Source organism: Oncorhynchus kisutch, linkage group LG25 (genome assembly GCF_002021735.2).
Source record: "Oncorhynchus kisutch isolate 150728-3 linkage group LG25, Okis_V2, whole genome shotgun sequence".
NCBI lineage: Eukaryota > Metazoa > Chordata > Actinopteri > Salmoniformes > Salmonidae > Oncorhynchus > Oncorhynchus kisutch.
Window position 1 is genome coordinate 15,636,385 of NC_034198.2, and position 22,936 is coordinate 15,659,320.

Genomic DNA, 22,936 nt, shown 5'->3' on the forward strand with positions numbered 1-22,936 from the left:
AAACAGAAATATATACTATAGTATTTACTGTAGTGTTTTTGCAAACTGTAGTATACCGTAATATTTACTGTAGTGTTTTGGTTTACTGTAATAATTACTATAGTGTTTTTGGGGACATTACTGTAGTAATTACTAAAGTGATTTATTATATTTGACATGGAAGTTTGGGGCTTTCTCCTTGAAAACACCTACTGAAGAAAAACTATAAGAGCACATTTTCCATGACCTGAAGGTAGAACTAACTTCACACTTCTGTTCTTTTCTATAACCTTATGGTTATGTAGGTCTTTCACTTATGGGTGGCATAAATTGGGATTATTGGGGAGGGGAATGGGCAGGGTATATGCAAATTAAGTGATGTAGTATTTACTAGTGATGGGGAAACAAAGCTTCTTGAAGCATTAAGGCCCAGCCAATTGGGTTTGAAACTTTTCATTGCTTGAGGCTTTGAGCAACACAGTGTACACTAGCGGCACCTGCTTGTCAAAAGAATTTAGAATTCAGCCAAATTATTATAGATGACGTCCCACACACTGTAGCGCCTGCGCAGGGTAGCCTTTTTGTCTTCTACCAAACCAATCAGGTAGTTGTTTGACAAAAATAAGCTTTGGATGTTATTGATCACATGGTTCTGATAAAGTGATACTGTCACGACTTCTGCCGAAGTCGATGCCTCTCCCTGTTCGGGCGGTGCTCGGCAGTCGACGTCACCGGTTCTCTAGCCATCATTGATCCATTTTTCATTTTCCATTGGTTTTGTCTTGTCTTCCTACACACCTGGTTTCAATCCCATTCATTACCTGTTATGTATTTAACCCTCTGTTTCCCCTCATGTCTTTGTCGGAGATTCTTTGTTGTTCAGATTTCGTGTTTGTATTGGTGCGCGGCGGGTCCTCGTACCCACTTTGTTTTATATTATTCATAGTTTTGGAGTTATGTTTTGTTTAAAGTCATTAAACAACTCCATTCCACTAAGTTTGATTCTCCTGCTCCTGACTTCCCTGCCACCTATACACACGACTCTGACAGATACAAGCATCGACACACTGCTTTGAAGTAAACTACTTTGCAATTTTGACACATTCCTCTGCGTTCTGGTATGAAATAGTGATGGGGAAATTAAGCTTCCTGAAGCATTGAGGCTTTCCAGACAATTGTGTCATAAACAGGTTCATTACCCAAGGCTTCAATCAAGAATTTATAGCAGCTAAATGACTATATTAGATGACGTCCCACACACGATAGAGCATGGTTTCCCAAACACGGTCCCCGGGACCACAAGGGGAGCACATTTGTTTTTTTTTTGGTTTTTGCCCTAGAATAATCAACAAATTGCAATACAAAATGATGTGAGGAAAAACATCAGAAGAGACTTTAGACAGGCTGGTAAAATATCAACTCTGTCCCTTTAAGGGCAAATATTTGCAAAGAGCAGAGCAGGGTGGAGTTAAATGATGTCACTTTGCTGAAGTGAAACTTAAATATAGAGCTGGCATCTGCACACAGAAACAAACTTTCTCCAGCAACTCCCAAAAAGAACACTGCAGCTGATAGTCTACCTTTCATAGAGAAATAAAAGGGAATAACAAACACTCGGGTGAGTAGCGAGATGAGATGGTGAAGATGCTTAAAAGGGAGATAGCAAAACCTTGTGAGTGAGAGTGGGAACTGAACTGAAGACACCAAGGTCACTATGAGAGTGAGAAAAAGTGCTAAATGCTGACACATTCTAGCACGTCTTTTGATGTGTTTGTTCTATTGTGTTCCAGAAATGGCGTCCCCTAGATGTTTCCTGTCTGAAGATCAGTTCCAGTGCTCTATTTGTCTGGATATGTTCACTGAGCCCGTTTCCACTCCATGTGGACACAACTTCTGCAAGGTCTGTATCAGCAGATACTGGGATACCACTGACCTGTGCCAGTGTCCAATGTGTAAGTATAAGTTCTTCACGAGACCTGAGCTACTAGTCAATACCTTCATTTCTGAGATGGCTGCTCAGTTCAGGAGGTCAGTTCAAGTGGAAGCTCCCAGCAGCCCAAACCAAAGTCTTACAGAGTCTGGAGAAGTGGCCTGTGATGTCTGCACTGGGACGAAGCTCAAGGCCCTGAAGTCCTGCCTGGAGTGTCTGACCTCTTTCTGTGAAATTCACCTGCAGCCTCATCAGAGAGTTACAGGCATGAAGAGACACAAGCTGATCGACCCTGTGGAGAACCTGGAAGACAGGTTGTGTAAGAAGCACGGCAGACTCCTGGAGCTGTTCTGTAGGACTGACCAGACATGCGTGTGTCAGTTCTGTACTGAGACAGACCACAAGACTCACCACATTGTCCCTCTAGAGGAAGAGTGTGGCGAGAGGAAGGCTCAGCTTGGGAAGACGGAGGCACAAGTGCAGCAGATGATCCAGGAGCGACTGCAGAAGGTTCAGAAGATCAAACACTTAGTACAGTTTAGGAAGAGAGACACAGAGAGAGAGATAGCAGACAGCGTGCAGATCTTCTCTAATCTGGTGCGCTCCATTGAGAGAAGCCAGGCTGAGCTCATTGAGGTGGTTGAGGAGAAGCAGAAAGTAGCAGAGATGCGGGATGAAGGGTTCATTAAAGAGCTGGAGCAGGAAATTAATGAGCTACTGAGGAGAAGCACTGAGCTGAAGCAGCTCTCACACACTGAGGATCACCTCCACCTCCTCCAAAGCTCCCTATCCCTGAGCCCCCCCACCAACACCAAGGACTGGTCTGAGATCAGTGTTCACAGTGCACTGTGTGCAGGGATCATGAGGATAACTTTGTCTCAGCTGGAGGAGACAGTTATCAAAGAGATGGAGAAGTTGTGTGATGCCGAGCTGATGAGGATGCAGAGGTGTGCAGTGGATGTGACTCTAGACCCTGATACAGCACATCGTTTTCTCATCCTGTCCGAGGACAGGAAACAAGTGAGATATGAACAAGGACCACAGCTTCTCACTGACAACCCAAAGAGGTTTGATTATTTATTCTCTGTCCTGGGAAAGGAGGGCTTCTCCTCAGGGGGATTCTACTATGAGGTGCAGGTAAAGGGGAAGATTGAGTGGATTTTTGGAGTGGCCAAAGAGTCCATCATGAGAAAAGAACCTACAACTGAGAGCCCTGAGGGTGGACGGTGGACTGTGTATATGAGAGGTAAAAATAAGTACCAGGCCTGCAACTATACTCGTGTCCCCATTTCCCTGAGAGAGAAGCTCCAGAAGGTGGGGGTGTTTGTGGATTATGAGGAGGGTCAGATCTCCTTCTACAATGTGGAGGCCAGGTCTCATATCTACTCTTTCACTGGCAACACCTTCACTGAGAAACTCTATCCATATTTCAACCCTTGTAATAATTCTGAGGGTCCAAACTCAGCCCCATTGGTCATTTGTCCTGTCAATCACACAGACTGAATAAAATGTCGTAATTTAGCACATTTTATGTGCAATTAGTTTGTTGATATAATTTTATCATGCAATGATGAGTAAATAATATAATGTATTATAGTGTTGGTTATGTATGTGCTGTGTAAGATAATGGGGGTGTACTGTGTTGGAATATTGGGTGTACTGAATCGTTTTTTGTATTTTTGTATTGGCTTACTGCCAGACAACCTTAAAAGACTCAATAAATCCACTAAATGCCAAAACTGACCTATCATCTCTGGGGAATATCACAGCCGATAGTAGAGGCCTGTATAAAACTGACCTATCATCTCTGGGGAATATCACAGCCGATAGTAGAGGCCTGTATAAAACTGACCTATCATCTCTGGGGAATATCACAGCCGATAGTAGAGGCTTGTATAAAACGGACCTATCATCTCTGGGGAATATCACAGCCGATAGTAGAGGCTTGTATAAAACTGACCTATCATCTCTGGGGAATATCACAGCCGATAGTAGAGGCTTGTATAAAACTGACCTATCATCTCTGGGGAATATCACAGCCGATAGTAGAGGCTTGTATAAAACTGACCTATTATCTCTGGGGAATATCACAGCCGATAGTAGAGGCTTGTATAAAACTGACCTATCATCTTTGGGGAATATCACTTCCTCCTACTGTACACACAGTCTCTTCCTTCTGCTCATCTCATTACACTTCCCTCTCCTTCTTTCTCTTCATCCCCCGTTCCATTGTACTCCACGAGTTAATGAGCATTTTCTGAACCTTTTTTTGGTTTTTCAGTATACTTTCAAGCAAATAACTATGGACGATTAAAGCTAATGACACACCTTCCCTACTATAGGGAAGTAGGAGCAGGGAGGAGTTACTAGATGACACTTTGCTGAAGTCAGAGTTCAACTGAGAGCAGGAAACTGCACACGGTAACAAGCACATTCCTGCTCGCGAAGATAGCAACACAGCTGCAGCCTGCACAGAGTCCACCTTTCATAGAGAAATAGAAGGCACAAGCAAACTCAAGTAAGTACTGATCGAGTTGGAGGGAGGGTTTACCCGAACAGGTATGGCTTATTTCTACCAGAATCGCTGTGCTTCCTGTTTTCCTCAGCTGTATTCACGTGCTACGCCCTTGGCTAAAAGCCATGATCTCTGTCGACAATATTAGAGGAATTTTATGAAGATGATTTATTGTATCCGTTTATTACATTTTCCTGGAATTACATTTCATTGACCACAGAAGTCACTTTTGTTGTACATGTCTCAGGGAAAGACACGCAAAAACAGATAGTCACAACAGTAACATTACATATCGATCAGCAACAGAGTATGACAACTATTTCGTTCACAACCACAAAACACAGTCTACAAACAGGAGAACGAACAGAACAGTTCTGACAAACATTCACTACAGTATATAGTTTATAAATCACTACTGGGTCACTTCTTTAAACCGGGAATATCTGATGGAAATGTGTAAATCTGACTGATTCATTTATCGGTATTATATTATATACTGTTGGTTAGTGTAAAGTATATTCTTTCTGAATCCATCATCTTTTTAAACTCTTCCTCGTCTGGATAAAAGGAGACTGAATTGTGGTTGTACTCCTTCCAGAACATATTTATATGGTTGCTCTTGCTCTTTGTGTTGCAGAAATGGCATCCTCTAGCAGTTTCCTGTCTGAAGATCAGTTCCAGTGCTCCATCTGTCTGGATGTGTTCACTGAGCCAGTCTCCATTCCATGTGGACACAACTTCTGCAAGGCTTGTATTAGTGGATACTGGGATACCACTAGCCGGAGCCAGTGTCCACTGTGTAAGCATACTTTCTACAAAAGACCAGAGCTAAAGACCAACACGACACTCAGAGATGTTGCAGATCATTTCAAAAGAATGAGTGACAGAGACAGAGATTTGTCCCCTGCCGAGCCCGGAGAAGTGGCCTGTGATCTCTGCACTGGGGGAAAGCTTAAAGCCCTGAAGTCCTGCCTGGAGTGTCTGACCTCTTACTGTGAGATTCACTTGCAGCCTCATCAGAGAGTTACAGGCCTGAAAAGACACAAGCTGATCGACCCTGTGGAGAACCTGGAAGACAGGTTGTGTAAGAAGCACGACAGACTCCTGGAGCTGTTCTGTAGGACTGACCAAACGTGTGTGTGTCAGTTCTGCACTGAGACAGACCACAAGACTCACCACACCGTGCCTCTAGAGGAAGAGTTTGGAAAGAAGAAGGCTCAACTGCGGAACTCCATAGCACAAATGCGGCAGATGATCCATGACCGCTGGCAGAAGGTTAGGGAGATCAAAGACTCTGTAGAGCTCAGCAAGACAGTTGCAGAGAGAGAGAAAGCAGACAGTGTGAAGGTCTTCAATGCTCTGGTGCGTTCCATTGAAAGAAGCCAGGCTGAGCTCATTGTGGAGATTGAGGAGAAGCAGAAAGCCGAAGACAGGCGGGCTAAAGGGCTGATTAACGAGCTGGAGCAAGAAATTACCGAGCTTAAGAGAAGACGCACCAAGCTGGAGCAGCTCTCACACACCGAGGACCACCTCCACCTCCTCCAGAGTTCCCCATCCCTGTGCACCCCCACATTCACCAAGGACTGGTCTGAGATCAGTGTTCACTACTACCTACATGTGAAGAATGTGAGGAGAGTTGTGTCTCAACTAGAGGAGACACTTCATAATGAGATCGAGAAGTTGCCTGACATCAAGCTGAAGAGGATGCAGCAGTACGCAGTGGATGTGACTCTGGACCCTGATACAGCATTTCCATACCTCAACGTGTCTGAGGACGGAAAACAAGTGACACTGGGAGACGTACTAAAGGAGCTTCCTAACAACACTGAGAGGTTTGATTATAATCCCTCTATCCTGGGAAAGAATGAATTCTCCTCTGGGAGATTCTACTATGAGGTGCAGGTAGAGGGGAAGACTTGGTGGAGGTTAGGGGTGGCTAGAAAGTCCACCAACAGGAAGGGCTGGCTTCCACTGACCCCTGAGAATGGATTCTGGACTCTGGGTCTGAAGAGTGGGTACCACCGGCATTGGTATTGTGCAAACATGTACGATAACCTCTTCTACCTGCCCTTCTTCTCCGGCAAGCCACCGACACCCCAAAAAGTGGGGGTGTTTGTGGATTATGAGGAGGGTCTAGTCTCCTTTTATGATGTAAAGGCCAGATCTCACATCCACTCTTTCACTAGCTGCAACTTCACAGAGAAGCTCTATACATACTTCAACTCTGGTGGTAATGCTGGTGGTAAAAACACTGCCTCATTGGTCATCTCTACTGTCAATCACACAGAATAAATATTGATCCAATAAGGTCACAGCGCTTATAGTGTTATATGTATTCATAATGCTGTCAGTCAGAGATGTGACCGTATAACCTAATGATGATTTGGTCATTTGTCAGACTGTGTTATTCAATTAGGCACTTGAAAGAAAACGTACATACATTAATGGAAATGTAAAATGTGTTGATGGGAGTAATGTCTTTGATATAATATGATGTAGTTGCATGTAATGGTGTGTTAAATTGTAGTGGCGTGAGGTGTGTCTATGTGTTTGTAACATACTGAAAGTACAGAGTTGTAATTTACTTTCACCTTATCTTTTACATCAGATGTTTATGATGTGTTTTAACCTGATCATTTTCTTTATTTGGTCATTTTTCCTTTTTTCTATCAAGTGTGGTGAGACCATGTGTGAAATACATTTTAGAATAATCTTGCGTATGATTTGGAAATATGTGCTGTTTCGAAGGAAATCATGTTTTTTAGTTGATGGACCCAGCCAGATCTCAAAAGATTTGACCTAAACCCAAATTAACTCATAACATCCTAGTCACACACTGATTGCTAGGGAAACCAACACTCTGTGTTGCTACGACAACCAGACTCTCCTCCATCGCTATGGGAACCATCACCACAGGAACACTCATTCTCTCAGCTCCCATAATCCATTCCCCCGCCACAATGAGTATTTGACACGGTTCACACGTGCAGAGCTGAGCCATATGGGGGTGGGTATGTGTCTGTCCTCACACACATGCCGGCAGTGCATACAAACACGAGACACACTCATACCTACAACATCAGCTACACAATAATAGAGCACACTGATGTACTGTACGCTAACAAAGCCAAGGAGGGCCTTACAGATTATCATGCTGTCTGATTGGCCAGATGTTGAGGCAGGGTTTCTTTTCCTTGATGTGACAACATTCAAAGGCCTCAATTAATCAGCAGCACTGTAGAGATTTGGGCGCTTGTGTGTGTGTTCTTCTGTAGATTTTGAGCACTTGGATTGAGGCCAGAAATTATGAATTGGCTGGTCTTTGCTAGTGAGAGAGAGAGAGAACCCCACCCAGATCACAACCACCAGCCACACAGAGAGAGAGAGAGAGGGAGAGAGAGAGAGAGAGAGAGAGAGAGAGAGAATAGAGATGGGGGATATAGGAGGAGGGGAAAATAGGTTATAAGAACATGAGGAGTGAGAGTAGGAATGGAGAGGATATGAGTGGGGGAAGAAGGGATGGCACATTTTATAGAACACAAAATAGATCAGGGAACAGGAAAAAGAGGAGAGAGGTGACTGTTAGCCTACCTGTGTTTTGCACCTCGTTTAAATAACTGTCATCAGCTACCACCTGAGAGAAGAGGAACACATCAGACATAGTTTCAGATAACACAACCTACTGTCAATGTTTCACATCATATCTGTTACAGAACAAATCAATTATATATAGACCCCCATGACCTTGCCTAAGAACCGAAGCCTGTTACAGGCTTTAGCTCAGTGGGCTTGTCTTGTGGCGTGCCGATGATGCAGGTGAAATCCCTACCAGTCACATAGACAAACATTACAGACACACAAGCATACAGAACACAGAGACCTGGGTACTGAACAGTGGAGGCTGGTGTGAGGAGCTTTAGGAGTATTGTAATTGCTGTAATGGAATAAATGGAACCATATGTTCACATGTTCCATATGTTTGATGTGTTTTTTTATACCGTTCCATTAATTCCATTCCAGCTGATACAATGAGCCCATCCGCCTATAGCTCCTTCCTTCCACCAGCCTCTGGTACTGAATAACCGAGTTTTAGACAGTTTCAGATGATATCTGACAGAATGCTGTGTAGTGCAGTCTCTTAAGAGTCACAGAAACCAGGTCAGAGTCGAGAGGAGAGAAGGAAATGGAGGAAATTCTCTGACTGTTTCTGCTGATACTATATACGGCAGGGTAGCCTCGTGGTTAGAGCGTTGTACTGTTGTTCTGCCCCTGGCAGTTAACCCACTGTTCCTAGGCCGTCATTGAAAATAAGAATTTGCTCTTAACTGACTTGCCTAGTTAAATAAAGTATAAAATAAAGATATATAGTATCATCAGAAACAGTCAGAGAATTTCCTCAATTTCCTTCTCTCCTCTTGACTCTGACCTGGTTTATGGAGAGACTGCACTACACAGCATTCTGTCAGATATCATCTGAAACTGTCTAAAACTCGGTTATATATATATATGGTATTTTACACCCTTTTTCTCCCCAATTTTGTGATATCCAATTGCAATCCAATTACGATCTTGTCTCATCGCTCCCCAACGGGCTCTGGAGAAGTGAAGGTCGAGTCATGCGTCCTTCGAAACATTACCTGCCAAACCACGCTTTTTTAACACCTGCAGCTTAACCCGGAAGCCAGCCGCACCGTGTAGGAGGAAACACCGTTCAACTGACGACCGAAGTCAGCCTGCATGCGCCCGGCCTGCCACAAGAAGTCGCTAGAGCGCGATGAGCCAAGTAAAGCCCCCCCGGGCCAAACCCTCCACTAAACCAGACGACGCTGGGCCAATTGTACACCACCCTATAGGACACCTGGTCACGATCGAAACCGGGGCTGTAGTGACACCTCAAGCACTGCGATGCAGTGCCTTAGACTGCTGCGAGGCTCGGGAGGCCCCTGTTTCTGCTGATACTGAATAAAAGAGGACTCAGATAACATCTATAAATGTTTCACCCTCTTCATCTTGATTTCCATTGTAGCTCACTTTGAATCAAACACATATAGGCCTGGACTACCAAGTTTGGCATGACAACACTAGGCTAAATCATAAATAAACAGTATACGGGCTTATCTTTCTTGTGTTTTTCATGTTTTACAGCACAAGGCATAGACGCATACACACTAAAAACAAATTATTCCAAAAAGGGTTAATTGGCTTCTAACCATAGCAGAACCCTTTTTGGTGCTACAGTATATGGAACCGTTTTTTGAAGGTTCTATAAAGAACCATGCTCATAAGGTTCTAAATGAAACCTGAAGGTTCGATAAAGAACCATTAAAAAAAGGCTCTATATAGAACCAAAAAAAGGGTTCCGCTATGGTTACAACCCTTTTTGGGGCAATATAGAACCGTTTTCTATGGTTCTTAATAGAACCTGTATGGAGAAAGATTGTTTCTTTGTAAAACCATACTGGTTTTGTTGTTCTGGTTTAATAGCCATATTATATTGTTAAAATTCCATAGGTTTTATAATTTTGTTTATTAACAAGTTGCTCTGGAATGGCTGGGGGTCCCTAGTGATGTCATGTTTGATGCCAGAGCTCCGAGGTATGCGTCGAAATTGCTAAGCAGTGTACTTCAAAGCAGTGTGCCGATACCTGTATCACTTTATCAGAAGCACGTGATCAATGACGTCCGAAGCTTTGTTTTGTCAAACAACCACCTGATTGGTTTGGTATTGGTTTGGTAGAAGACAAAAAGGCTACGCTGTGCACGTGCGCTACGGGGTGTGGGACATCATCTATAACACTAGCATGTGCCACTAGTGTACACTGTGTCGCTCAAAGCCTCGCGTAATTAACCTATTTTCGACACAATTGGCTGGAAAACCTCAATGCTTCAGGAAGCTTAATTTCCCCATCACTAAGGGTCCCCAAGGAGAGAACTAAGAACTACTGACTTAATCAACTGTTCTCAATTGTCACGAGGTCATACATGAGTCTGTCACAAGGCACCATCACCAGCCTTTGTCATATATAACATGTAATATCATAACACAGCAGATTAGATCAACTGGGATGGTACTCACTCACAGTTGCACAAAAAGAGAAGACAACAAACCATCCCCCCCAAAATTCTAATTAGCCACCGCCCCTACATTTTAATCAAATCAAACCCTATGTTATTGGTTGCATACACTTACTTAGCAGATGTTATTGCCGGTGTAGCTAAATGCTTGTGTTCCTAGCTCCAACAGTGCAGTAGTATCTAACAATTCATACAATCTAAAAGTAAAACAATGGAATTAAGAAATATATAAATATTAGGATGAGCAATGTGCAGGGTTGAGTGACCGGGTGGTAGCCGGCTAGTGGCAGTGACTAAGTTCAGGGCAGGGTACTGGGTGGAGGCTGGCTAGTGATTGCTATTTAACAGTCTGATGGCCTTGAGATACAGTGCCTTGCGAAAGTATTCGGCCCCCTTGAACTTTGCGAGAGTTTGCTGCACTGAAAGTAAAGGGGCGGAATAATTTTGCATGCCCAATTTTTCAGTGTTTGATTTGTTAAAAAAGTTTGAAATATCCAATAAATGTCGTTCCACTTCATGATTGTGTCCCACTTGTTGTTGATTCTTCACAAAAAAATACAGTTTTATATCTTTATGTTTGAAGCCTGAAATGTGGCAAAAGGTCGCAAAGTTCAAGGGGGCCGAATACTTTCGCAAGGCACTGTAGAAGCTGTTTTTCAGTCTCTCGGCCCCAGCTTTGATGCACCTTGATGCACCTGACCCTGCCTTGTGGATGATAGTAGGGGGAACATGCCGTGGCACGGGTGGTTGATGCCCTTGTTTATCTTTTTGGCATTCCTGTGACAACGGGTGCTGTAGGTGTCCTGGAGGGCAGGCAGTGTGCCCCCGGTGATGTGTTGGGCAGACCGCAACACCCTCTGGAGAACCCTGCGGTTACGGGCAGTGCAGTTGCCATACCAGGCGTTGATACAGCCCAACAGGATGCTCTCAATGGTGCATCTGTAAGAGTTTGTGAGGGTCTTAGGGGCCAAGCCGATTTTCTTTAGCCTCCTGAGGTTGAAGAGGCATTTTTGCGCCTTCTTTACAACACTATCTGTGTGGGTGGACGATTTCAGACTGTCCGTGATGTGTATGCCAAGGAACTTTAAGCTTTTCACCTTCTCCACTGTGGTCCCGTTGATGTGGATGGGGGCGTGCTCCCTCTGCTGTCTCCTGAAGTCCACTATCAGCTCTTTCATTTTGCTGATGTTGACATTATTTTCCTGCCACCACTCTGCCAAGGAACTCACCTCCTCGCTGTAGGCTGTCTCATCATTGTTGGTAATCAGGCCTACTACTGTTGTGTTGTCTGCAAACTTGATGATTGAGTTGGAAAGGTGCGTGGCCATGCAGTCATGGGTGAACAGGGAGTAAAGGATGGGTCTGAGCACGCACCTTTGTGGGGCCCCTGTGTTGAGGATCAGCGTAGTAGAGGTGTTGTTTCCTACCTTCAGCACCTTGGGGCGGCCCGTCAGGAAGTCCAGAACCCAGTTGCACAGTGCGGGGTTCAGACCCAGGGCCCCAAACTTAATGATGAGATTGGAGGGTACTACGGTGTTGAAGGCTGAACGAAGTCAATGAACAGCATTCGTACGTAGGTACTGTATTCCTCTCGTCCAGATGGCATAGGGTACAGGAACAATGGTGGACATAGTGAAGCAAGTGGGGACAGCAGACTGGGATAGGGAGAGATTGAATATGTCAGTAAACGCTCCAGCCAGCTGGTCTGCGTATGCTCTGAGGACGCGGCTAGGGATGCCATCTGGGTCGGTATCCTTGCGAGGGTTAATCAACAAGCTTAAATGTCTTACTCACATCGGTCACAGAGAACGAGAGCCCACAGTCCTCGGGAGCGGGCCACTGTGTTATTTTCAAAGCAGGCGAAGAAGGTGTTTAGCTTGTTTGGAAGCAAGGCGGCGGTGTTGCGGCGTAGCTAGTTTTCCCTTTGTAATCCACTTTGTCTCTGTACTGACGTTTAGCCTGTTTGATTGCCTTACGGAGGGCATAACTGCAGTGTTTGTATTCAACCGTATTCCCAGACACCTTGCCATGGTTAAATGTGGTTGTTTGCGCTTTCAGTTTTGCGCGAATGCTGTCATCTATCCACGTTTTTTGGTTTGGGTAGGTTTTAATAGTCACAGTGGGAACAACATCCCCTATACACTTCCTGATGAACTCAGTCACTGTGTCAGTGTATACATCAATGTTATTCTCAGAGGCAACCTGGAACATATCCCATTCCGTGTAATCAAAACAAAAGCATGGATTACGATTGGTCAGTCCAGCGTTAAATAGACCTTAGCACGGGTAATTCCTGTTTGAGTTTCTGCCTATAGGAAGGGAGGAGCAGAATGGAGTCCTGATCTGATTTGCCAAAGGGAGGGCGGGGGAGGGCCTTGTAGCAATCACGGAAGGGAGAGTAACAATGTTCAAGAGTTTTAAAGCGCAATGTGTTGATAGAACTTTGGCAGCGTTTTCCTCAAAAATGCTTTATTAAAGTCCCCAGCTAAAATAAATGCGGCCTCAAGATATGTTGTTTCCAGTTTGTAGAAGGTCCAGTGTAATTATCTATCATTATAAGAGGAAAGAACCCTTTTTTGAACAGCAAATAACCATTGAAGGGCTCAAAGGGTTCTTATGATCAGTATGGTTCCACCCCTATTACTAGCCTGTTCAACCTCTCTTTCGTGTGATCTGAGATTCCCAAAGATTGGAAAGCAGCTGCGGTTATCCCCCTCTTTAAAGGGGGGGAACACTCTTGACACAAACTGCTACAGACCTATATCTATCCTACTCTGCCTTTCTAAGTTCTTCGAAAGCCAAGTTTAAAAAAAGATCACCGACCATTTCGAATCTCACCGTACCTTCTCCGCTATGCAATCCGGTTTCCGAGCTGATCATGGGTGCACCTCCGCCACGCTCAAGGTACAAAACGATATATTAACCACCATCGATAAGAAACAATACTGTGCAGACATATTCATTGACATGGCCAAGGCTTTCGACTCTGCCAATCACCACATCCTCATCGGCAGACTAAATAGCCTTGGTTTCTCAAATGATTGCCTCACCTGGTTCACCAACTACTTATCTGACAGAGTTCAGTGTGTCAAATCTGAGTGACTGTTGTCCGGGCCTCTGGCAGTCTCTATGGGGGTGCCACAGGGTTCAATTTTTGGGCAGACTCGCTTCTCTGTATATATCAATGATGTCGCTCTTGCTGCTGGTGAGTCTCTGATCCACCTCTACACAGACGACACCATTCTGTATACATCTGGCCCTTCTTTGGACACTGTGTTAACAACCCTCCAGATGAGCTTCAATGCCATACAACTCTCCTTCCGTGGCCTCCAACTGCTCTTAAATACAAATAAACTAAATGCATGCTCTTCAACCGATAACTGCCTGCACCTGCCCGCCCGTCCAGCATCACTACTCTGGATGGTTCTGACTTAGAATATGTTGACATCTACAAATACCTAGGTGTCTGGTTAGGCTGTAAACTCTCCTTCCAGACTCACGTCAAACATCTCCAATCCAAAGTTAAATCTAGAATTGGCTTCCTATTTTGCAACAAAGCCTCCTTCACTCATGCTGCCAAACATATCCTCGTAAAACTGACCATCTTACCGATCCTCGACTTTGGCGATGTCATTTACAAAATAGCCTCCAACACCCTACTCAACAAATTGGATGCAGTATATCACGGTGCCATCCGTTTTGTCACCAAAGCCCCATATACTACCCACCACTGCGACCTGTACGCTCTCGTTGGCTGGCCCTCGCTTAATACTCGTCGCCAAACCCACTGGCTCCAGGTCATCTACAAGACCCTGCTAGGTAAAGTCGCCTTATCTCTGCTCGCTGGTCACCATAGCTGCACCCACCAGTAGCACGCGTTCCAGCATTTCTATCTCACTTGTCACCCCCAAAGCCAATTCCTACTTTCAGTTCTCTGCTGCCAATGACTGGAACGAACTACAAAAATCTCTGAAACTGGAAACACTAACAACTACCTCTTCCTCTACTGTATGTATTTATTTATTTTGCTCCTTTGCACCCCAGTATTTCTACTTTGCACACTCATCTACTGTCAAATCTACCATTCCAGTGTTTTAATTGCTATATTGTATTTACTTTGCCACTATGGCCTATTTATTGTCGTTACTTCCCTTATCTCACCTCATTTGCTCACATTGTATATAGACTTATTTTTCTACTGTATTATTGTATTGACTGAATGTTTGTTTTACTCTATGTGTAACTCTGTGTTGTTATATGTGTTGAACTGCTTGGCTTTATCTTGGCCAGGTCGCAGTTGTAAACGAGAACTTGTTCTCAACTTGCCTACCTGGTTAAATAAAGGTGAAATAATAAAAAAATAAAAATAAAATAGAACCATCACCCTTCCCTTGAGGAGCCCACGTGTTGTAGTGTGTAGGCTTGGTTAAAGATGGAGATTATTTCATGACAGTCAACAACAAGAGTCACTGTGTTCCCTTTCAAAGTACAACAGTGCTAGATTGTTGAGATGTGCAGTCAGCATGCAAGATCTGATGGATGTTTTGATCTGGTTTGTAGTTTAGAAGAGTCTCTCAACACTACATGAAGTCATAAGAAGGGCAATGATGGCCCTTAGTAGTCTATTGATGTTAGGGAAAATGTCAGGGCTGCAGCTGTCCAAAACCTCAATAAGGGATGGGAATTCCTTTTCGGTGCAGTTTCTGAATGAACAAGGTAAATTCAGCATCCATAACAGAGTTATGATAGTGATCACATGGGGCCTGAAGTGATTATTTCAGTGCAAAAGTCCTAGACCCTGGCAGACAGGCCGCTGCTGCCAGATATGGGCAGCATTTTTGTTACATGCATTTTAAATGTATATTTAAATTACTTCTGAGTATTTTGTCATTTGTATAACGCTGGGATGAACTACATTGTTTTGTAATGAGAAACTTTCGAGAACTGTAATATGTATTGTCAAAATGTTTTTTTTTAATTCTATACATTTTTTTTTTTTTTTACAGCAGTTCACAATTTTGGGGCCCCTTTTCACCTTGCATTGGTATCAGAAGTGTAATGGTACTACGGTGTGATGAGAGCAGCTGATAAATGAACTAAATATACAGTGCATTCCGAAATAATTCAGACTCCTTGACTTTTTAAAAACATTTTGTTATTCTAAAATGGATTAAATTATTTTTCCCCTCATCAATATACACACAACACCACATAATGACAAGGTAATTATTTTGGGGTGAAAAACAACAACCAAAAAACACTGAAATACCTTATTTATATACAGTTGTAGTTGGAAGTTTACATACACCTTAGCCAAATACATTTAAACTCAGTTTTTCCCAATTCCTGACATTTAATTCTAGTAAAAATTCCCTGTCTTAGGTCAGTTAGGATCACCACTTTATTTGAAGAATGTGAAATGTCTAAATAATAGTGAGAGAATGATTTATTTCAGAATTTCTTTCTTTCATCACATTCCCAGTGGTTCAGAAGTTTACATACACTCAATTAGTATTTGGTAGCATTGCCATTAAATTGTTTAACTTGGGTCAAACGTTTTGGGTAGCCTTCCACAAGCTTCCCACAATAAATTGGTTTAATTTTGGCCAATTCCTCCTGACAGAGCTGGAGTAACTGAGTCAGGTTTGTAGGCCTCCCTGCTCGCACACGCTTTTTCAGTTCAGCCCACATATTTTCTATAGGATTGAAGTCAGGGCTTTGTGATGGCCTCTCCAATATCTTGACTTTGTTGTCCTTAAGCCCTTTTGCCACAACTTTGTAAGTATGCTTGGGGTCATTTTCCATTTGGAAGACCCATTTGCGACCAAGCTTTAACTTCCTGACTGAGATTCCTCTTGAGATGTTGCTTCAATATATCCACATAATTTTCCTACCTCATGATGCCATCTATTTTGTGAAGTGCACCAGTCCCTCCTGCAGCAAAGCACCCCCACAACATGATGCTGCCACCCCCGTGCTTCACAGTTGGGATGGTGTTCTTCGGCTTGCAAGCCTCCCCCTTTTTCCTCCAAACATAACGACGGTCATTATGGCCAAACAATTATATTTTTGTTTCATCAGACCAAAGGACATTTCTCCAAAAAGTACGTGCAGTTGCAAACCGTTTTGGAGCAGTGACTTGTCTATTTAGGATTTGTTTTACTGTGGACAAAGATACTTTTGTACCCGTTTCCTCCAGCATCTTCACAAGGTTCTATGCTGTTCACTGCACTTTTCACAACAATGACATTCATCTGTAGGAGACAGAACGTGTCTCCTTCCTGAGCGGTATGATGGCTACGTGGTCCCATGGTGTTTATTCTTGCGTACTATTGTTTGTACATATGAATGTGGTACCTTCAGGTGTTTGGATTGCTCTCAAGGATGAACCAGACTTGTGGAGGTCTACAATTCTTGGCTGATTTCTTTTGATTTTCCGATGATGTCAAGCAAAGAGGCACTGAGTTTGAAGATAGGCCTTGAAATACATCCACAGGTACATTTCCAATTGACTCGAATTATGTCAATTAGCCTATCAGAAGCTTCCAACGCCATGACAAAATTTTCTGGAATATTCCAAGCTGTTTAAAGGCACAGTCAACTTAGTGTATGTAAACTTCTGACCCATTGGAATTGTGATACAGTGAATTATAAATGAAATAATCTGTCTGTAAACAATTGTTGGAAAAATTACTTGTGTCATGCACAAAGTAGATGTCCTAACCGACTTGCCAAAACTATATTTTGTTAACAAGACATTTGTGGAGTGGTTGAAAAGCGAGTTTTAATGACTCCAACCTTAGTGTATGTAAACTTCCGACTTTGCTATGAGAATTGAAATTGAGCTCTGGTACATCCTGTTTTCATTGATAATCCTTGAGCTGTTTCTACAACTTGATTGGAGTCCACCTGTGGTAAATTCAATTGATTGGACATGATTTAGAAAGGCACACATCTGTCTATATAGGTTCCCACAGTTGACAGTGCATTTCAGAGCAAAAACCAAGCCATGAGGTTGAAGGAATTGTCCGTAGAGCTCTGAGACATGATTGTGTCGAGGCACAGATCTGGGGAAGGGTACCAAAAAAGGTCTGTAGCCTTGAAGGTCCACAAGAACACATTCGCCTCCATCATTCTTAAATGGAAGAAGTTTGGAACTACCAAGACTCTTCCTAGAGCTGGCCATCCGGGCAAACTGAGCAATCGTGGGAGAAGGACCTTGGTCAGGGAGGTGACCAAGAACCCAAAGCTCACTCTGATACAGCTCCAGAGTTCCTTCCAGAAGAACAACCATCTTCGCAGCACTCCACCAATCAGGCCTTTATGTAAGCCACTCCTCAGTAAAAGGCACATGACAGACTACTTGGAGTTTGCCAAAAGGAACCTGAAGGAACCTGACAGATCATGAGAAACAAGATTCTCCGCAGTAGACGTCACGAAGAATGCGCCCGATATTGCTAGCACCTTTAGCTAGCGTGGCCTTCTTGTGCATTTCTGTGGATGCATGCGGAGTTTGGTCACTCTCCCCTCCATGGCCAATTGAGAATTCCTGACGGCATAAAGTACAGAAAGCTTTCGCCAAGTCACCACTGCCAGCCTTAAACCCACGTCTTGTTTGCTTCCCGTTGTTTGTTGTAGCTGCAGTCTTTTGTTTTTTGACGGTTTATCCATATTTCCTTGATATGCCAAACCGACCGAACAACATCAGAAATAACTTTGCAGGAATTGGCACGTTTACGCTATACTGTGATTGGATGAATATACGGGACAAGGGAGGTCAGGTATGGGACAAACCAATTTAGCCCAATATAAGGGACATCCCGGCTAATACGGGACAGTTGGCAACCCTATGGGCAAGGCCCTTCCGTTGCTTTGCCTCTGACACACACAGATTTACATTGAGCATTTAGTTATTTCGCAAAGTTTCCCCAAAGTCAGTCCTGGGTGCTTTGGCATTGCTCTGGTTAATCATACTATACAGTGAACAGGAGTTTCTGATGAAAATCTAACATGCTGATATCTCCACTCATATCAATGTCACGGTTATCATACTGACAGAGAAGCATTCAGATGTTACCGCACCACAGTCTCGATCTGTTCCAATATCCACACTAGCACACCAATTTGAATTAATCAGTATATCGAGCATGCATTCTGAACGGTAAAATTGTGTTGGTATTGGAACATACTGGTAGCCTTCAATCTGCACGGCACAGGTGACTGCACAGCCACACAGAGACGGGGTCACAGAACCGGTACAGACACACACAGAGATATGCACCACAAGACTGTCAGCCAAGCCAAAGGAGCTCAAGTAATAGCTCTGGGAATTGACAAGTCTTCAGGTCTCACGGCAAGGTTTCTCTTCACATGGACGTGTTCACTTGAGTCACGATTCATCAAACCAGCTCTGTTACATTAACACCACACTCAACACTCACGTATCTACATGGTTTCATAAATAATACATTACAAACCTTCTGATTTATTCAGAAAAAATAAAACATTAAAATAGATGAATTCACTGATTAATTGATGGACCATTTAATTGATATATGCCTCATAGGGTTTGAGGAACCAAAGGGGTTTATAATTCCTCAGCATTGATGATTAGAGAGAATTGTAATCTACAATATTGACAAATAATCAGTGTCTTGTAACATATGGTTTACCCAGCTGATCTGGCCTCTGAGGTGATCTACTTCTAATGTCCCTGGTCTGGATGAAACATGGCTTCACCCATGACCCTGACCCTCTCACAACCAGCCATGGCCTATACACACCACACAGGTTTTGACTATGGTACACAGCTACGGACGAAAGTGACCTTTCGTGGCAGGTTAGCAGCATTAACGTCACAGGTTAGGAGAATTAGGCTACCTGAGGTGGCAGGTAGCCTAGTGGTTAGCATGTTAGCCTAGCGAACCGAAAGGTTGCTAGATCAAATCCCCGAGCTGACAAGGTAAAAATCTGTTGTTCTGCAGTTAACAAAGGCAGTTAACCCATTGTTCCTAGGCCGTCATTGTAAATAAGAATGTGTTCCTAACTGGCTTGCCCAGATAAATAAAGGTAAAGGGTTAGCTAAAAGTCTTTGCTAAGCAGGTGCTTTATGTATAACCTTAGGTTTTAAATGGAATATTTGTCCCGGTAAGTCAATTAAGAACAAATTCGTATACAATGACAGCCTATGGACTATAGGATTTATGGTGCTATAAAGAACCCATTCCTAAGATTCTATAAATAACCATGAATAAAAGGTTATATATAGCACCCCCAAAAAAGGTTTGCTAGGGTTACAGCCCTTTTGGGGGATAAAGAGAACCCTTTTTGATGGTTCATTATATAATCTCTATGGAGAATTATTCTCTAAAGAATTTTTGCTCATCTCAAAATTCATTTTTCAATCCTTTTGAAGAACCATCATTTCTTTTAATTCTGGTTAGCCATATTATATTGTTGAAATTCCTATTATTGTTTAAATTAACAAATTGAGTACTACGTGCTAACTGTACAACAGCTTTGGGTCCCTGAGGAGAGACTTGAGAACCACTGAATCAGTCAACTGTTCTTAGTTGACACAAGGCAATACATGAAACTGTCACTGACCATAGTCTTTTTCAACGTAAATTCCCGTAACTCAACACATGATATCAACTGTAATGTCACTCACTCACAAAAAGAGCTGCGAGCAAACCACGCCCCAAAATATTCTAATGAGCCACCGCCCCATACATTTTAATTATCGCTAAAAGAGCAAAGAACACTTTTTTTAACGGCAAAGAACCATTGAAGGGCTCAAATAGTCAGAACCATCACCCACCATTCCCAAATAAGCCTTTTAGTGTCCATTCTAACAACAATCCACCTCACATCACTCACCCCATTTCCATCCAATCTCCTTATCTAAAAGATGCACGTTGAGAGATTCATTCGACAGTATTATAATACCCACTCTGAATGATCTGTATGAAAGGAGAACCTCGAATATGGCCCAACAGTTAAGCATATCCTATAGGCAATAGGGCTACATTGCGTCTCAATAAGGCTTTATGATTATAATATAAACAGGCCACAACCCAACATCATACATATTGTAGATGCAAATGGTGTAGATGCGCTGAAGGAAGGCTGAGGGAGGTTGATTGAATTGCTGCGACAAAGGGCAATAGCGCGTGGTGTTACCGTTCATCACTGGGGCGAGTTCCTGTGATAGCCCATTATGAGGGAACCGTGTGTGTGTGTGTGTGTGTGTGTGTGTGTGTGTATGCGCGTGTGTGTGCGCGCTCGCCAATAAGGAATGAATGTACCTACATTCAAACTGCTTTGTCCAGCACATTAGTCTCTACCCCTTGACGTAGCCGAGCCTATAGGCTAAAATAAATTATTGTTGAAATAGAAAATCACAAAAAAACGCAACTGAACGTATACGATGTTCCATAATACTGTGATTCCAACCATGATGACATGTAGGCTACACACTGAAAAATGAGGATTCTTCAAGGGTTCTTTGGGAACGGTGATGGTTATATATGGAACCATACTGACCCAAACAACCCTTTAAGCCCGTCAATGGTTATTTGCAGTTCAAAAAGGGTCCTTTACCCTTTTAGTGATAATTAACATGTGGGATGGTGGGGGTGGTGACTCATTAGAACATTTTGGACCGATTGAGAATGGTTGACTAAGTCAGAAGTTCTCAATTAGACACCCAGCTGTTCCAGAGCTTTATAGAACCTTCAAAAAAGGTGCCATATAGAACCAAAATGGTATTGCTATGGTTATAAGCAAAGGACCTTTACTTGGCCCTATATTGAACCATTTGTTTTTAGTGTGTAGCACCTAGCCTATAATGACCGTTATTTCGGTGGAGAAAAAATGGGGCGCACCTTGAAAAGAAAAAGGAGCATTGTTGTTTTATTTAACGTAAGCTATTTCTCCAGGTTAATTTCATCTAGGTTAAATCAGTTTTGTAAGTTCGACCCGGCCCAAGATAACCGCAAGAGTAAACATAGGCTACATGCTGGCCATGAAATGGTGAGAAAATAGGGAGCACCTTGAAAATGAACGCAATTATAGCCATTAAACACATACAGCAAGTGATCATAGTAGCTTACCTCTGAAAGCACTTGGAGCCAGAGGCAGCTGAGACCGATCAGAAGCATCATTTTCCGGGTGGTTAGATCCATCCTGGCCGCTGTGTCAGTGTCATAGGCTGATAAAGAAACGGCACACCTCTCCCATCTCTGTCCCATAAGACCGCTATTCTCTGCCGCGAACGGACTCGACAGCGGATGCCAAGAGAGCTCTGTCTCTGGCTCATTTGCTCTCTATCTCTCTCTCCCTCTCGCTCGCGCGCTCTCTATCGCTCTCGATGTGATGGAAGAATACACACATCTCTTCTACTGAACAGAAACAAACACGTACATCTACACTATATATACAAAAGTATGTGGACACCTCTTCAAATGAGTGGATTCAGCTTTCAGCCACAACCGTTGTTGACAAGTGTATACAATCTAGCCCACAGCCATGCAATCTCCATAGACATGCAGTGGCAGTAGAAGAGCTCAGTGACTTTCAACGTGGCACTGTCATAGGATGCCACCTTTTCAACAAGTCAGTTCAAATTTCTGCCATGCTAGAGCTGCCCTGGTAAACTGCAAGTGCTGTTATTGTGAAGTGCAAACATCTAGGAGCAACAACGGCTCAGCTGTGAAGTGGTAGGCCACATAAACTCAAAGAACGGGATCGGCGAGTGCTGAAGCTCATAGCGCGTAAAGATTGTCTGTCCTCAATTGCAACACTCACTACCGAGTTCCAAACTGCCTCTGGAAGCAACTTCAGCAGAAGAACCGTTTGAATGAGGAGCTTCATGAAATGGGTTTCCATGGCCAAGCAGCCGCACACAAGCCTAAGATCACCATGCACAATGCCAAGTCGTTGGCTGGAGTGGTGTAGTGCTCACCGCCATTGGTTTCTGGAGCAGTGGAAACACGTTCTCTGGAGCAAGCTTCACCATCTGGCAGCTCAATGGACAAATATGGGTTTGGAGGATACCAGGAGAATGCTACTTGCCCCAATGCATAGTGTCAACTGTAAAATTTTGTAGAGGAGGTTATAATGGTCTGGGGCTGTTTTTCCAACCATGTCTCTGTAACTCCAGACTGATAAACTAGATAATTCAAGGATAAGATTATTTAAAAAATGGAGGCATTTATTTGTCAGCAATTAAATCTTTCTCAAGATAATACTTACAGATAGACAAAAGACTCTTTATTCCAGAAAAACAATTTATGTCAGGATCACTTCCAGATCAAAAAGTATTGCTATGGGAGTCCTTTTCTCTTAAATTGGTCAATGGAATGTGTAGCATTTGGTGTAATTTATATTCCATCTAGATGTTCCAGACATTGCTATACCAAACTCTTCCTCATTGA

The 22,936-nt window shown here is 43.2% G+C and overlaps 3 protein-coding genes across 3 annotated transcripts in view; 2 read left to right on the forward strand and 1 right to left on the reverse strand.

Moving 5' to 3' along the window:
- LOC109869990 (neurotrypsin-like) overlaps nt 1-21,884 on the reverse strand; it is a 33,873-nt gene extending 11,989 nt beyond the window's left edge. Inside the window, exons 1-2 of the mRNA XM_031804831.1 lie at nt 21,614-21,884; nt 8,016-8,058 (exon numbers count right to left, since the gene is read on the reverse strand). Coding sequence (XP_031660691.1) covers nt 8,016-8,058; nt 21,614-21,751 — 181 coding nt within the window. The 5' untranslated portion in view covers nt 21,752-21,884. The remainder of the gene's footprint in view (nt 1-8,015; nt 8,059-21,613) is intronic.
- Nucleotides 1,457-3,648, forward strand: LOC109870246 (E3 ubiquitin-protein ligase TRIM39-like). Its single transcript, XM_020460660.2, has 2 exons — nt 1,457-1,597; nt 1,770-3,648. Exon 2 carries the CDS (start codon nt 1,772-1,774, stop codon nt 3,410-3,412), a length of 1,641 nt encoding a protein of 546 aa, XP_020316249.1. The 5' UTR covers nt 1,457-1,597; nt 1,770-1,771; the 3' UTR covers nt 3,413-3,648.
- LOC109870244 (E3 ubiquitin-protein ligase TRIM21-like) lies at nt 4,102-7,140 on the forward strand. The gene is made up of 2 exons (XM_020460659.2): nt 4,102-4,427; nt 5,062-7,140. Exon 2 carries the CDS (start codon nt 5,064-5,066, stop codon nt 6,714-6,716), a length of 1,653 nt encoding a protein of 550 aa, XP_020316248.1. The 5' UTR covers nt 4,102-4,427; nt 5,062-5,063; the 3' UTR covers nt 6,717-7,140.
- Nucleotides 21,885-22,936: the final 1,052 nt, after the last annotated feature.

Bases quoted from the DNA above. Each gene is read 5' to 3' on its own strand.
- LOC109870244 (XM_020460659.2), top strand. From the start codon at position 5,064: ATGGCATCCTCTAGCAGTTTCCTGTCTGAAGATCAGTTCCAGTGCTCC.
- LOC109870246 (XM_020460660.2), top strand. From the start codon at position 1,772: ATGGCGTCCCCTAGATGTTTCCTGTCTGAAGATCAGTTCCAGTGCTCT.